This window comes from Echinops telfairi, unplaced genomic scaffold, assembly GCF_000313985.2.
Source record: "Echinops telfairi isolate 266 unplaced genomic scaffold, ASM31398v2 ScPeMD7_7469;HRSCAF=8507_0, whole genome shotgun sequence".
Classification (NCBI taxonomy): domain Eukaryota; kingdom Metazoa; phylum Chordata; class Mammalia; order Afrosoricida; family Tenrecidae; genus Echinops; species Echinops telfairi.
In genome coordinates, this window is record NW_022111372.1 from 5,711,985 (window position 1) to 5,727,769 (window position 15,785).

The 15,785-nt window shown below is 36.4% G+C and overlaps 1 protein-coding gene across 1 annotated transcript in view; it reads right to left on the reverse strand.

Moving 5' to 3' along the window:
- TMPRSS15 (transmembrane serine protease 15) overlaps positions 1-15,785 on the reverse strand; it is a 179,006-nt gene that overhangs the window by 62,621 nt on the left and 100,600 nt on the right. Inside the window, exons 18-19 of the mRNA XM_004711306.1 lie at positions 3,286-3,396; positions 84-216 (exon numbers count right to left, since the gene is read on the reverse strand). Coding sequence (XP_004711363.1) covers positions 84-216; positions 3,286-3,396 — 244 coding nt within the window. The remainder of the gene's footprint in view (positions 1-83; positions 217-3,285; positions 3,397-15,785) is intronic.

The following is a 15,785-nucleotide window of genomic DNA, read 5'->3' on the forward strand; positions in this document are numbered from 1 at the left end:
GCATGAATTTTAAATTTCTCAATACATCCAAGTTGGTAGCAATCTAAAAGCTAGAGAATCTTTTAAAATAGAGAATTACTTACCCTAATCCCAGCAGTTGGCAAACATCATTTGAAATCTGGGAGGTCCAATTCTCAGCACAAGCTTCATACCATATGCTCTGGATTCTGAACTGCACCATGCCTTTGTTGCTCACTGTGCCATTGAAAAGACGCACTGCAGAGATTAGATCACACACAGGTAGCATGCAGTCAAAGTTGAGAAGAGTAAAAGATGGCCTCTAAACGAAATGTGCAATTTTCTGAATGTTTAGAATTTAGAAAGTGGTTGCAGTAGTCTCTTAAGGACATGCTGGAAAGACGACATTGAGAAATAAAAATTTGTTCAACTTAGATTTGATACTTCATATGACAGTGTAAAGGGGAAAAACAAACTGATTTCATACCAATGCAGCACATTAACATGAAATATATAAGGTTATCTTTAAGATGCCCTAAACTTAGTCTCATAAAGAGGGCAACTCAAAATTAAGAATAACATTAAGCATTTTTTTCTACTTATTTTCTCAAGAAACTTACTGATTTCTTTACATTATTTTTTTTTTTTTGGTGTCTACTATTCTGTCTAATATTCTACATTATTAAATATTTTTATTGTGAATTTTCTGAGGATTTATAGAGTAAATAACCAGTCTTACATTAAACAATACTTACACATTTCGGTTACAATACACCAGAACCTGTGCCAAATCTCTATGTATACATTAGTACACTCCTAATCTAACCCCTACCCCTGTTAAGCCTGCATGTGTTTCTAAGCATCTACAAATAGATCAACAGGATTTCAGGATTGCCTACACTATTTTTGGTACAATGATAAGGATGTTAATGCTTAGGTAGGAATCTGGTCTAATAAGGCCAAAGTAACCTACTTTATTAAACAGATAAAATGTCAGCAATGATAGATAGTCTTATCATCATTCGCCATATTAAATAGAAATATCATAGCATTCATTAATTTTTTCTATTATGAGACAGAATTGGATTCAAACACAAATTTTGCCTTCAGTGGGTGTGTGATCTCTGTCATTCGATTTTTCCAAGGCTTAGTTTCCTCATCGCTAAATTGTAGTTAGTATTAAATATGGTATTATTTAAAACACCATTAAGAGACATGATAATTCAGTGTGTGGTAGTTACATAATCTGTTGTCAATTCTCAAATTGACAACAATTCTCAAATTGACCCTTTCAAGTGAAGGGGTGGGGTTTACTTGTCAATTGGGTCGCAACTTGACGTCATTTGGAGGCTCTAAGGAGCTAAATAGTTCACTGGAGGTGGGACACTCACTCCCTGGGAGACATTGCAGCTGACAAGACACATGGAGCTACACTAATGCCCTGAACTGGAGGAGCCACATGGAGCCCCCTGCCAGTGCTGAGATGCTTACAACACCACTGGATCTCCTCAAGACTTCCCACTCACTGGTCTGTGATCTTCCTGCATTTGACATCATTGCATGTGTTGTGTGAGTCTGAAGAGGAATGTATAGATTGGTATCAGATATATGGGCTAATATTAGACTTAGGGACTTGATCTGGACTGGGCTGGGATGTTTTCATAATGTACAATTACTCTTTATATAATGTTCTTTCTTATACACATATGAGTGTCTATGGATTTGCTTCTCTAGTCTGTCCAGACTAACACACAGTGGTTAAAGGACTTATTTCATAGTTTAAAAGTCTTTGGAACTCTCAATTATACCATGGGAGAAAGGTATGTCAATCTACTTCTGTAAAGATTGCAATTTTAAAAACCTTTGGGGGGAGTTCAACTGTGTCTCATCAGGTGGACATGAGTCAGAAGAGTCTCAGTGGGCATGCATTTGTCTGTTTGATTTCAAAGGCCCACACTGATAGTTACAGTACCTGGCATATAGTTAGTAAGATTTAAATCTTGGTTTTAATTTTCTCTTAAAAGCAATACTTATAACGTAATTTTTTAAATTAGAGGTAAATATGAGAGATAGTACATGTAGCCATCATTCATATATCTATACAAATGGTCTGAAAGCTGGGTTCGCTGAAATCTGAACATGACAGAAGGAATAGTAGATACTAAAGAGCTGACTGTACACCGAATGCATTCCATCAACAAACAAACATGCAGGTGTCTCTGTTATGCCCAGATTACAGTAATCAGTAAGTGTCTGTAGAGGGCATGGTTTGAACCCTTCTCTCCTTGTGGATTTTATCTCCTCTATTTGAATGTGGGCTGTCCTATACTGGAGCCCTGGTAGCATAGCTACACATTGGGCTGCTACCCACAAACTGAGTTAGCATTTCAAACCCACTAGCCACTCCACAGGAGAAAGATAGCCTTTCTCCCATATTGATATGATAATACAGTTATTAAATCTAGCCACCTTATACAAATCAACAAACAAAGAAAATGGAAGCCGACAAGTTACCCTTTCTCCTAACCAGAGTGGGGACCAAAATCAAAACCTAACCATTGTCAGTTTGGACTCACAGTTCATATTGACCCTACAGCACACAGTAGAATTGCTACCTAGGCTTTCTGAGGCCATAGGTCTTTTACAGGAACAGAAAGTCTCCTCTTTCTCTTATAAAGCATCTGGTAGTTTTGAAGGGCTGACCTTGTAGTTAGCAATCCAGTTCTTAAACCACTATGCTACTGTAGTAATGATAAAGGCTCAGAAACAATTGGGAGATATTTATACTCAACAACATTAAGACATGAATGATCTCAAGCTATAAAGGATGGATGAAACTCAGAGACTACTGTTCTAAGAATGTCTTTAAATATTAAACCAAAAATATTTTCTGAAGTTTTCCTAAAATCAAACAGTAATCCACTTTGACTAAAGTTTTGCCTTGAGCTTATGCTTTTTGAAGGTATTTATATGGGATCAAAAGGAAAACAGCAGCCTAAAGATTACTTAGGGGGCAATGAGTTTATGTTGATAGAGAAGAACAACTCAGAAAAGGAGGGTGAGAAGCATGTACTACTCGAAGAATGGAATCAACGTGACTGAGCCGCACATGTGGAATCTGTTGAATTGATACATGTGCTGCTGTTATAGTTTCAGCAACAACAAAATACAAACAAAAGCAAAACATGTGGGCAATGAAAAACAAACAAAACTCCCCCCAAAACACATATTTGTTTTCTTCCTTTCACATTTGTAGAATCCAAACACATATGGTAAAGTGATAAAAAGAAAGAGAAATGTTGTTTTTCTACACAAAACAAGACATACCACAATGTGCTTCATCTGAGCCATCCTTACAGTGTGGATGACTGTCACAAAGATTCACCAGTGGAACACATTCTCCAGTTTCACATTGAAAATCATCGTACTTGCAGGGTTCTGTGGGGGGAAATCATTTATTATACAGGGTAAGGGCATTAAAAATAGAATACTCTGCACCACCCATCCCATTTCTACCTCATTTACCAACAGTTATTTGCTACAGCACGTGGAAGATCTAGCTTCCCTATTGAACAAGGTAATGTACTCAGTCAGCGACTCAGCATCTGTCAGGAAGAGTATCATCACAGATAGAATTATAGCTTGAGGAGAATATGCAGGGAACTGCAGGTACTTCTTTTGGAGAAGATCATGAAATCAGGTCCAAGGGATTGCCAAAGGCTTCAGACACCCTACCCACAAAATCCTCTGACAGTACCACTCAACAAATCCACATAAACTTATCATCTAAGCAATAATAATTTAAGTGTTATATAATCTTAGCTTTAGGAGAGGTCTTTTAGATTTACCATGCCAGTGACCCTTCCAAATCATTACTATGAAGATATTTGAAAGTTGCCAACTATGGCAAGAGAAAAATCAGTTGGAAATAATTATCTCAAAGTTTAACTAGATGGACAAAACCGTACTTCATTTTCACGCAAATAATTATACATTGTCTGCCTTTGCAAACCATACAATCTCCATGAATATTAGATTTCTCTCTATGTTATAAGGATGAACAAATTGTGACCACATCAATGCTCTACTTGTTATATTAAGACAGATATTATTCCAGATCTGGTAATTGACATTGTCAGTGAATATTGTTGTAAATTTTCCCTGACAACCAGCTCCCAATTTTTTTGTGTGTAAATAACATCCAGCCATGAAAGGATTTATTCCATTCAAGTGAATAGTTCAATTATTGCGATTGAAGTTAGCCCACACTGGTGCAATATCCCTCACTCATCTGTGTTGTAAAAATTAGTACTAGGGGATAATCAATGACAATATTATTGGAAGATCTTTACGGTCCAGGAAGATGAGGTCCAGGAAGATGATTGATAAGACTCTCTACCATAAATTAACAAGAAGACCTCTAAGAAAATTCAAAGCCAAATTAAACAACAACAACAGCAAAACAAAAAAACTTTGATCCATGAATGGATTTTGGCTACCACTTAATCCTAGCTCCAATTTAAGAAAAATTAGTTCTTACATCATAGCCCTGCTCAATATTTGCCCAAACGAAGGGAATGCAGAAGATACAGGCACTATAGAAAAGTGTGGTGAAGAAATTAGAAGGTGCCCAGCTATCAGATAGAATAGAGCCGGGGTCTTAAAGGGTTGTTTTCAATCTAACAGCTTTCTAAGTGAGATGTCAACTAAAACCATAGGGAAGAAGCACACCAATATTTGTGACCAAAGGATCATAAATTCTATGATCCAAAGCTGAAGAAGGGAACAGTGTCAGAACCTAAATTGTGAGACAATTGCAGGACAAAAGCAGTTTAAATATAATGATATTAATGTTTTGGTGTTGTGCTGTACTTATATTTTAATACTGAAATGTATGTCTTAGTACTTGAAGTAACTGTGAGAAGATAAATCTGTTTGAGATCTCTAGGGATAAGCAGAGAGCTTTGAAATAATGGTAGGTGGTATATACTGTGAACATGCTCATTAAGTCTAGCCATTCACCCAAAGAAATATATAAGGCATAGCTAAATTTTCACAATATTCTGTTTCCTTATTTTTGGCAAAATGCCTTGCACAAAAATAAGGAATCAATAGTTATGTGTCCTATATAAAACATAATTAATTCATGTTAAATGAGTGATATGCTTCTACAATCAGTATGATTCGTAGTAAGAGAATTTTAAAAGTAGCATAGAGGAGAAATTTTGAAACCCACACAAAATCCGCAAACCTGATGTTTTCAAGTTGATTAAAAACCTAAGAAATGATACCGAAAAACCTACATGACAGCGTCGTACTGCCGCATGGTGTTTCTACGTCTGTAATCTTAAAGGGAGCAAAGTGCCACACCGTTCTCTCTCAGAGTGACTGTGGGAGTTGAACTAGAGATCTGGTTAATAGCGCAATACTCATTTACTATGGCACAGAGCTCTTTTAATTCCTAAACGTATCTTTTTAACAATATATTTAAATTTTAAGAAAATTGGATAATGGTACCCAATGATTTGAAGAAGATGTTAAATTATTAAGGTAAGATAGTTCTCAAATCATATGACCTTGATTTGATGAACAATGTAGCCCTTTTCTAGTTTTGCGACCTTGAGCAATTAACTTCTCTGAGCCTCAGTTTCCTTGACTGTGAAACAGGAATAAATACTACAGCTGCCCCTTGAACAAGGTGAGCTGGTAATGCTGACTTCTGTTGCAGTGAAAAATCCAAATATACTTTACAGTTGCTAGTGTGCTCCTCCTGAGATGATTAACATCCATGACATTTAAGTGAATATTTGTGACACTTGAGCAAATCACAATAGCAAAAGGAAGAACAATCCACATGTAAGTGGGCCACTAGCTGTTCAAGGGTCCACTGCATTTATATCTTAGGTGTGTGATAAGAACAAGGAAATTAAAGAAATGTACAAAATATGCTAAACTACATATAAATGAACATTCAATAAGTAATATTCTTAATAGTAACATTTATAAATCAGCTTTTTCACCAATATTTTTCAGAAGATGCTCTTAATTCCATGTTATTGAAGGGATATTTTCCTCTCCAGATACTAGACAGAAGTAAACTTCACTAATCCTTTCCTCGGGTTTCGTACCAAGATAATTGAAGCTGTTTGTATAATTTATTTTAAACATTGAAAAATCCTATGTTTCCATCCCAATTTAGATTGCCTTGACAGACTATATATTCACCTAGAATGTTATGTTTTGTTTTTCCCTTTCTAAGCAAACATTTATAGCATTAGAGAAGCAGATAAAATATCTCAAAATTTAACACTATTAGGAAAGTCCTTGTCGATGTAATTTTCAATTTGCTTAAAAAACACTACCATTTTATACCCGATTAGTATGATGATAAGTAGTCAAAGACTATATATTGGACAGGCTAGCGGTATTATTTTAACTGATTTATATGCATATTGCATCTTCCTAGTATTTCTTCTCTCTTAGAAAAGAGGAGGGTTTAAAAACCAGCGATATATGTGTATGTGTTCATATATTCTATCTTAATTAATATGGAATATTTAATTAACGTGCTGTTTTAAAGGCTTGTTAAAATCATTATATAAATGTTAACTCTCAATGCCATTAACTTAGTTCTAGCCAAATTTATTGCTAATTTACTCTTTTGTTAATATAATCAAACTATATTTTACCAGAAAAGTACCGACTAGTGGAATGGAACAAGATAGCTATATGAATGAACGTATTTATAAATATCAGAAAATGATGACTTAATTTTATAGACTAGACAAAAAGCTATATAATATGGAGCCAGAAAAATTCATCCCTTTCTGTAGGCTGGATGCATTGGATGAAGAAATGCTGATGAGCAAAACTACCTATTATTGCTAAACTGAACAAAAACTATTAATGCTGAGGAGAAGTGGAAACAAGGTCTTTCAAAATTTTCCTTACAGACACAAATTGAATGGTAGTTCATTGCAATATATATAGTAGTTTGGTTTCATTCGAAAATCATTAATGCAACTGCTTAGTTTTCCGTGACATCTAAAACCTTATTTTTGATAGTTCTATGCCAACGGTGAGAAAAAGAAAAAGAAATACTGCTAAGAATTTAATTTCCCTTCTCTCGTTAATGAAGCCTCCAGTAGCCCTGCCTCATTTACTCAGCATATGCTTGCTTTTAAATGGAATTGAATTGATCTCAAAGGCATATGCCACACTATTTGGGGAGGACTTTAAGCCTCCTAAATGTAATAATCAGGTGTCCCTTCATAGTTGCATGTTAAGCACTGCTAAATTCCCAATTAAGATGTTGAGTAGCAGAAAGAGTATTGAGGGGATATTTATAGGAGGGTGGTTTTAATAAATCTATATTTTATATACTCTAGTTTAACATGTGGAAATACCAAAGCCCAATCTTTCTCCATTACTAGGTTGTTTATATTTACTGCCAACTCTGTTTCTGTTATTGCTTTTCAGTCTGTTAGTATAAGAATCTAGCTAGGAAATGATTTTGCTGATGGCAATTCACTCAACTCATTTTCTATTCATTGGTACCTGTCCCATGACTTGGAGGAATGCGGAACCAAATTCTTGGGCTATTCACTATCCAGGATTGGTCACTGGAGACTTTCCATTCTAATAACAATGAGGGATATTTTCTCTTGAAGATAATTTATTTCATAAATAGCATAGCAGTAGTAAAGGAATCTAGTTAAATAGGATACAGACATAAATAAAACCTGGACCACGAATCTAGCATCTATATTGTGTTTAAGGCAATATATTATGCTCTTTGGGATTTTATCTTGCATAGATAATGTTTGTCATAGTTTTCCCTATCTGTGATGCTACATCTCATTATAAGAATCTAGTGAATAGCCCGGAAACTGTAATGCTTTTGATGGAAGGAACTTATTGACAACGCCCTTTCCACAATTTCTTTTTCTATTTTACCTCATAGTAACTTAGAATATGGGTGTACAAAAACCTAATCTCTTTCTAAAATTATGTCTCAAGATGGCATTTATGCTTACAGATAGTGGAATGATCAAAAATGATTGCAACTATCTTTCTTTCTGAATAAATCTACTCTCTTAATGTCTAGATCTTTTAATATTTCATAAATTTTCTCTCATTTGTTTTTATCATTGATTTCCATTTATTTAAAAATGCAATGACTCTTTCAAAATTTCTTTCCATAACAAAATTATTGCTAGGCAGGTGAGCATCTCAGACTGCCGAATTGTTAGAACAAAGTGTTCTTGTGTTGATGGAGTACTTATGCAGGGGCCCACTGTCCATCTGTTTTCTTAATACTCAACCTATAAATATATATACATAGATCTATTTCCCCCTCATCATATCTAAGCATTTTTACATCTTTATATGCCTGTATTTACATCTCTATGACCACCCTTTGCCTCCTAGTTCTTTCCTCTATTTCTTTGTACTTTCCTCTTGTCCCACTATCATGTTCTGCTTTCATTTGGGTTTTAGGCATTCCTCTTGGTTACATTGCCCTTGATCCAGCCCTGCCAGGCCTCCCGCACCCTCCTTGACATTGATTTTGGATCACTTGTTGTTCCCTTGTCCCTGTGCTTGTTAACACACTCTTCCTTTCCCCCGCCTCCCCTACCCCCATGTTCCCCTGATCTGTCATCCTGTTGCTCTCTCCTCTGGCTTATTTATTCTGCCTATCCCTTCCAGGAAGACATGCTATGTACCAACACCAGACTGAGTGCAACAAAGCAACAACCAAAGTAAAACAATGGCTACAACTACAACACACACACACATGCATACATATATAACCGTATGACTAGTTCAGGGTCTGTTTGTTTTCTTTCACGTGTGCTTTCCTGTCAAGTCTGATGGAGAGACATGCCCCGGCCCCACCTCTATCCCTGGGGACCTCACTGCTCTGCCCCCTACCCACCCCCTACCCCCGCGCTGTTCTGATGCATGCCCCAGAGGCTGGTGTTCAGCATGGTGAGCTCATGACGGGCACAATTCCTGCCATGTGTCTCCAGTAAAACCCACTAATACTGCAAGGTTTTTCATGTTGCTTTCATGAAGTTTGTAGAGAACATCATTTTCTCTTTATTCTTTCCACTGGTAGTTTTTTTCTGTTCTTTCTTTTGCTGTATTGTTCTTGTTGTTGTTAAGTGGCATAGATTTGGCTCTGATGTATGGTAGCCCAATGTACAACAAAACAAAATGTTTCCTAGTCCTACCTACTCCATCCTCAAAACCTTTACTATTCCCCCCACCCTTAATTTTATTGGGGGCAATTACATCTCTTATCACAATCCATACATTCATCCAGTGTGTCAAGCACATTCGCACATATTCCACTGTCATCCTTCTCAAATCATTCTTTTCCCTGTTAAGACCCTGATATCAGTTCTCCATTTCTTCCCCCTTGCTCCCCCACCCACCCGCCCTCCCTCATGAACCCTTGATAAAGTATAGATTAGTATTTCCATATCTTACATCATCTTATGTCACCCTTCAGCCACTTTTCCATTATTCATCCCTCCTGGGAGGGGGTTATAGATTGATACTTGTGATTGATTCTCCCTTTCTTCGCCCCTCCCCTGATCTTCCTGGTATCTCTACTCTCCTGGTTGGTTCTGAGGGGTTTATCTATCCTGGATTCCCTGTGGTGCTGGCTCTTATCTGTAAAAGTGTGCATGTGATTATGAGGTGTCAATGGGATCAGGTATCAGGCATCTAAGACCCAGGGCAAAATCCACCCAATGTGAAGGGGTGGAGACCAGGGAGTGGAGACCCAATGCCCATCTGTAGACAATTGGACATCCCCTCACAGAGGGGTGACAGGGAAGAGATGAGCCAGTCGGGGTGCAGTATAGGACCAATGAAACATACAACTTTCCTCTAGTTCTTTGGTGCTTCCTCCTACTACTTTTGAAGCCATTGTTGTGGCCACTGTGGCAGTTTCTCTCCTGGATGTCCCTTACCAGTGATCGGTTCTTCCTGATCATGTGTCCAAAGCACATAGGGAAATTCTCTACATTCTGCCATCTAAGAAGCATTCTGAGTATACTTCTTCCAAGAAAAGTTTGTTAATCTTTCTAGAAAACTATGGTGTATTCCACATTCTTCATGCAAACCATAATTTAAATTCTCCTTCAGACTTCTGTGTTCATCATCTAGCTTTTGAATAGAATATAAAGAAATTGGAATTATTATTCCTGGGTGAGGTGTACTTATTCTTCAAGGTGCATCTTCATGTTTAGGACTAAAAAGTTCTTTTCCAATATATATGTCCCATGGAATACATCACTAAATGTTTTGGCTGATGTTGCTACAAGCATTGATTCTGGAGTAAACAATTTATCAATATAGACATCAGTAAAATCCTTCAATTTTTGTATCACAAAAAATAGGTTACTGTATAAATTTGAATAACACCTGTGTTGATTAAATTTCTTTATATGTTGATAGAAATTACACTATTATTTGATTGATAAGTAAAACAGAATCATTGGCAACTTCGATATTTTCTCCATATATTATGATGTCATTTATTATCCACTTGTGAGGATGCATATTTTCTTTACATTGAGGAGTAATCCAAAGCAAAGCCTGTGATCCTTGGTTTTATCTGTCGTGCTTCAAGTCCTCTTCCCTTACAGCAAGCAACTTGTCACAAGTTGCTAATGAGTCTACTTCCAATTTTGATGATTCATTTTTCCTCATTTATTTCAGTTTCTTGAATCATTTATCCAGCATTCAGAATGAATTGAATTTATGATAGTTCTCTGTCAATGTACTGTTGTCATTGTCATTTTTTAAAGAAATCATTTTATTGGGGGCTCATACAACTCTTGTGACAATCCATACATACATCAATTGTGTAAAGCATGTTTATGCATTTGTTGCCCTCATCATTCTCAAAACATTTGCTCTCCACTTAAGCACCTGGCATCAGCTCCTCATTTTCTCCCACCCCTCCCCACTTCCCCCTCCCTCATGAGCCCTTGCTAATTTATAAATTATTATTTTGTCATGTCTTACACTGTCCATCTCCCTTCACCCAATTTTCGGTTGTCTGTCTCCCATGGAGGAGAGTATATGTAGATCTTTGTAATCGGTTCCTCCTTTCCAACCCACCCTCCCTCAACAATCCCGGTATCGCCACTCTCACCACTGATCCTGAAGGGATCATCTGTCCTAGATTCCCTGTGTTACCTGTTCCTATCTGTACCAGTGTACATCTTCTGGTCTAGCCAGATTTGTAAGGTAGAATTTGGATCATGATAGTAGGGGAGGGGAGGTTGAGGAAGCATTTAGGAACTAGAGGAAAGTTGTGTTTCATCGCTGCTACATTGGACCCTGACTGGCTCATCTCCTTCCTGAGGCCATTCTGTAAGGGGACGCTGTCGTTATTCTTTTAAAAAGTCTCCAGGAAATGATTTACATGTGTACTTCCTGCATTATATTCATTTGTAGAAACATCTCAGTATTTTATCAGTTCTAGAGCCTTTCTCCAATACTTTCAATGAAGCTTGAACACTATATTTTAGTACCTTTGGTTATTTATTTTGTGCTATCTCATAAATGACTATATTTTAAACATAATCTGAACTTAGACCTATTTGGTACATGACTCTGTATTTTACTTTCATATGTTTATTCTTCCTGTGTGTATTTTTTCACAACTTGGCTGTCAATTGTGGTGCTCATGTGTTTCTGTGAGGCTGGAAGGAATTTCATTCATATTTCAAATACCAGGAGGGTCACTCAGTGAATAGCTTTCAGTAGAGCTTCTGGACTGAGAACAGACTATGAAGAAGTAATATGCTGTCTACTTCTGAGGAATTAGCCACGGAAAATGCTATGAACACCATGACTGAAAACCTAAGGAACGGAAACAGAAGATTCCCAGGTATACTGCCAGAATCAGAGGCCCTCTGGTTAGAAGTCACCCAAAATGTGACTGAGGAAGAGGTGCCTTTTCAAAAGAAAAGTCAAACAATGACTTAGATACAGAAAATTCTGGAGGATTAAAGCTTTTGAGGACTCACATTGAGAAAAACAAGTTGAAAATATCAATTAGAAATCGGAACTTGGAGTTGTAAAGACTAAGAGTATGAGAAAATTGGGAGTTGTTAGAATTAAGATGGAATGCATCAGATCAACATTCTAGGTGTCGATGAGCTGCATTGGACTGCCACGAGACATTTTGAATCAGCTAATTTGAATCGAGTGGACTGTCGTTGTGTTGCATATTTTTTTATTATTAAATGGACATCTCAAGAAGTACAAGACTGTGTGTGATAATAAAATTTCTATCAATATATAAGGAAATTTAATCAACACAAGTATTATTTAATTTACACAGCATCACTATTATTTGTGATACAGAAATTGAAGAATTTTAACAATGTCTTCAGTTTGAAATTGATCAAACATATAATCAATATGCACTAGTAATTATTTGGTGATTGGAATGCAGCAGTTGGAAACTAAAAGGAAGAAACTAATGGAAAAATAGGGTTTTGACAATAGAAATTAATGTGGAGACTGCATGATAGAATATTACAAGTAGAACAACATCTTTCTCACAAATGCCATTCTTCAATAATACAGAAAAATAAATACACATAGTCTTCTCCCTATGGGATACATAGGGATACATAGAAATCAAATTGACCATGTCTGTGTGAAGAGATGATGGGGAAGCTCAGTATCAACAGCTAAAACCAGGCCACGGAGGTGACAGTGGAACAGACCATCAATTGCTCATGTGTAAGTTCAGATTGAAGTTGAAGAAAGTTGAAACAAGTTGACAAGAACCAACATATCACCTAAATATATATATAAATATCACAGAAATGTTTGGAATATATAGATCAAGAATAGATCTGACTCATTGAGTACTAATGGCAGAATAACTGAGGAGCTGAGGAATGACATTAAGGTCACCATTTGTGAAGAATGCAAATGGTTATTGAAAAGACAGGAAATAAAGAAAACTTCAAATTAGATGTCAGAAGAGATTCTTAATCATAGAGCAGCAAAGACAAATAGAAGAAATGATAAAAATCAAGACTTGAACCGAAAATTACTAAGCTGACTCTAGAAGACAAAGTTAAATCATATAATGAAATGTGGGGGAAAAAATGAGAATTAGAAAATGAAAAAGAAATAACATGCTCAGCATATCTTAAACTGAAAGAACTCAAGAAGAAGTCAAGCCTTGAGCTGAATTACTGAAAGATTCTATGGGCAAATATTGAAGGATGTAAGCAGCACCAGAGGAAGATGGAAAGGTTATATAAAGTCACTGTAGCTAAAATTACTACTCCATGTTCCTCCATTTCAAGAGGTATCATATGAGCAAGAATTAATGTTACTGAAGGAAGAAGTTCAAGCTGCCTTGTAACCATTAACTGAAACAAAGGATCCAACTATTGGTGGACTACCAACTGAAATATTTCAACAAGCTGTTGCATCACTAGACGCACCCATCGGTCTATGCCAGGAAATTTGGAAGGCAGCTTCTTGGCCAACTGACTGGGAGAGATCCATATTTGTACCTATTCCAAAGAAAGGTGACCCAACAGAATGCTCAAATTATGGAACAATACAATTTTTATCATCTGTAAGTAAAATGTTGCTGAAGATCATCCAACAATAGTTGCAGCCGTGCATGGAAAATGAGCTGTCAGAGGTTTGGCTCTGATGGCAAAGAGGATACAGAATAAGGGATATCATGGCTGATGTCTAATGGGTCTTGGCTGAAAGCAGAGAATACCAGAAAGATGATTACTTGTGTTCCATTAACTAGGTCAAAATATTCAACTATGTGTATCATAGCAAATTATGGCTAGCCTTGAGAATACTGAGAATTTCAAAACGAATAATTGTGCTCATGCAAAAACTGTACAAGAATCAAGGAGAAGTTGTAAAAACAGAAAAAGGGAATACTGCATTGTTTAAAATCAGAAAAGTTGTACATCGGTATTAGGTCCTCTCACCATACTTATTCAATCTGTATCCTGAGTAAATCATCAGAAAAGCTAGATTATACGATGAAGGATGTGGCATTAGGATCAGAGGAAGGCTTTTTAGCAATCTACATGATGAGATGACACAATCTTGATGCTGAAAATGAAGAAGACTTGTAATATTTGATGATAAAGATGAAATATTGCAGCCTTCAGTGTGCATTACAATTCAAGGTATGAACAAAACCAAACCTGCACAACTAAACCAATAGGAAACATGTTAAATGGAGAAAAGTTTGAAGTTGTCTAAGATTTTATCCACAATCAATGATTATGGGAGCAGCATTCAAGAGATGAAATGACACAAATGATTCTGTAAATGTGCTACCCAAAACCTCTTTATAGTGTTGAAAAGAAGGGATGTTACTTTGAGGAAAATTGTGCCTGACTCAACCTAAGTTATTTTCAATAGTCTTGCATGTATGTGAAATTTGGACATTGAATAAGGAAGACTGAAGAAAAATTGATGCATTTGAACTATGGCATCAAAGAACAAAAAATCATATAATTGTGAATGAGGGTGAGTGCAGAGTGGAGTCCCGAAGCCCATCTGTAGGGAACTGGACACCTCCTTATTGAAGGGTTGTGGGGAGGAGATGAGCCAGTCAGGGTGCAGGGTAGCAATGATGAAACATACAACTTTCCTCTAGTTCTTAAGTGTTTCTTCCCCCAACTGTCATGATTCCAATTCTACCTCATAAATCTGGCTTGACCAGAGGATGTACATTGGTACAGATAAGAGCTGGAAACACAGGGAATCCAGGACAGATGATCCCTTCAGAACCAGTGATGAGAGTGGCTATACCAGAGGGTGGAGGAAAGCTCGGGTAGAAAAGGGGAACTGATTACAAGGATCTACATATCACCTCCTCCTTGGGGGATGGACAACCGAAAAGTGGATGAAGGGAGACATCGGACAGTGTAAGGTATGACATAATAATAATTTATAAATTATCAAGGGTCCATGAGGGAGGGGGGGCGTGGAAGGAGGGGGGAAATGAGGAGCTGATACCAAGGGCTTAAGCGGAGAGCAAATATTTTGAGAATGATGAGGGCAATGGATGTAAAATTGTGCTCCACACAATTGATGTATGTATGGATTGTGATAAGAGTTGTATGAGCCCCCAATAAAATGATTTTTTTTTAATTTTGAAAAGTTATTGAAAGAATCTGAACGTCCATCAACAGAGTAGCATATAAATTTTGATGTTTCACATAATAGAATTCTATTTGGCAGCTAAAACAATGATCTTTGTACCAGCAAGGATAACTCCCCACCATATAATGTTTAGTAAAATGAGTAAATTGCAGGATGATGAAAAACCAACAAACAAAAAACTGAATGGTGGGTTCCCCTTTATAAATGGCTGTTATTTGTAATCTTTCCTGCATGTTCATTATAAACTCTTGCTTTAATTCTTTATCTATTATTTTCATTCTTGATCTTTTTCTTTGTCTTGTATATTTTTAATGCTTTGTTGTAGTAATTTTGTAAACATATGGACATTTTTAGAACCATCTTTTTTGAATAATTATCCAAATAAATAATAAGTGTGTAGTTAATAGTACTAAAATAGACCACAAATCAAATCAGAAAAAATAATCTGGTTGTGACATTGTTTCAGCTTGAAATTCCTCTATCAATGATGAGTACAGTTTAATAGCACTTAAGGGGACACTCAGCAATTGTATTTTATTATTATTTTTTTAAGGTAAGGCCATAATTTCCAGTATGAAATAATGGTAAAACTACTTTATATTTTATATTATTTTTCAAAGCTCTTACTA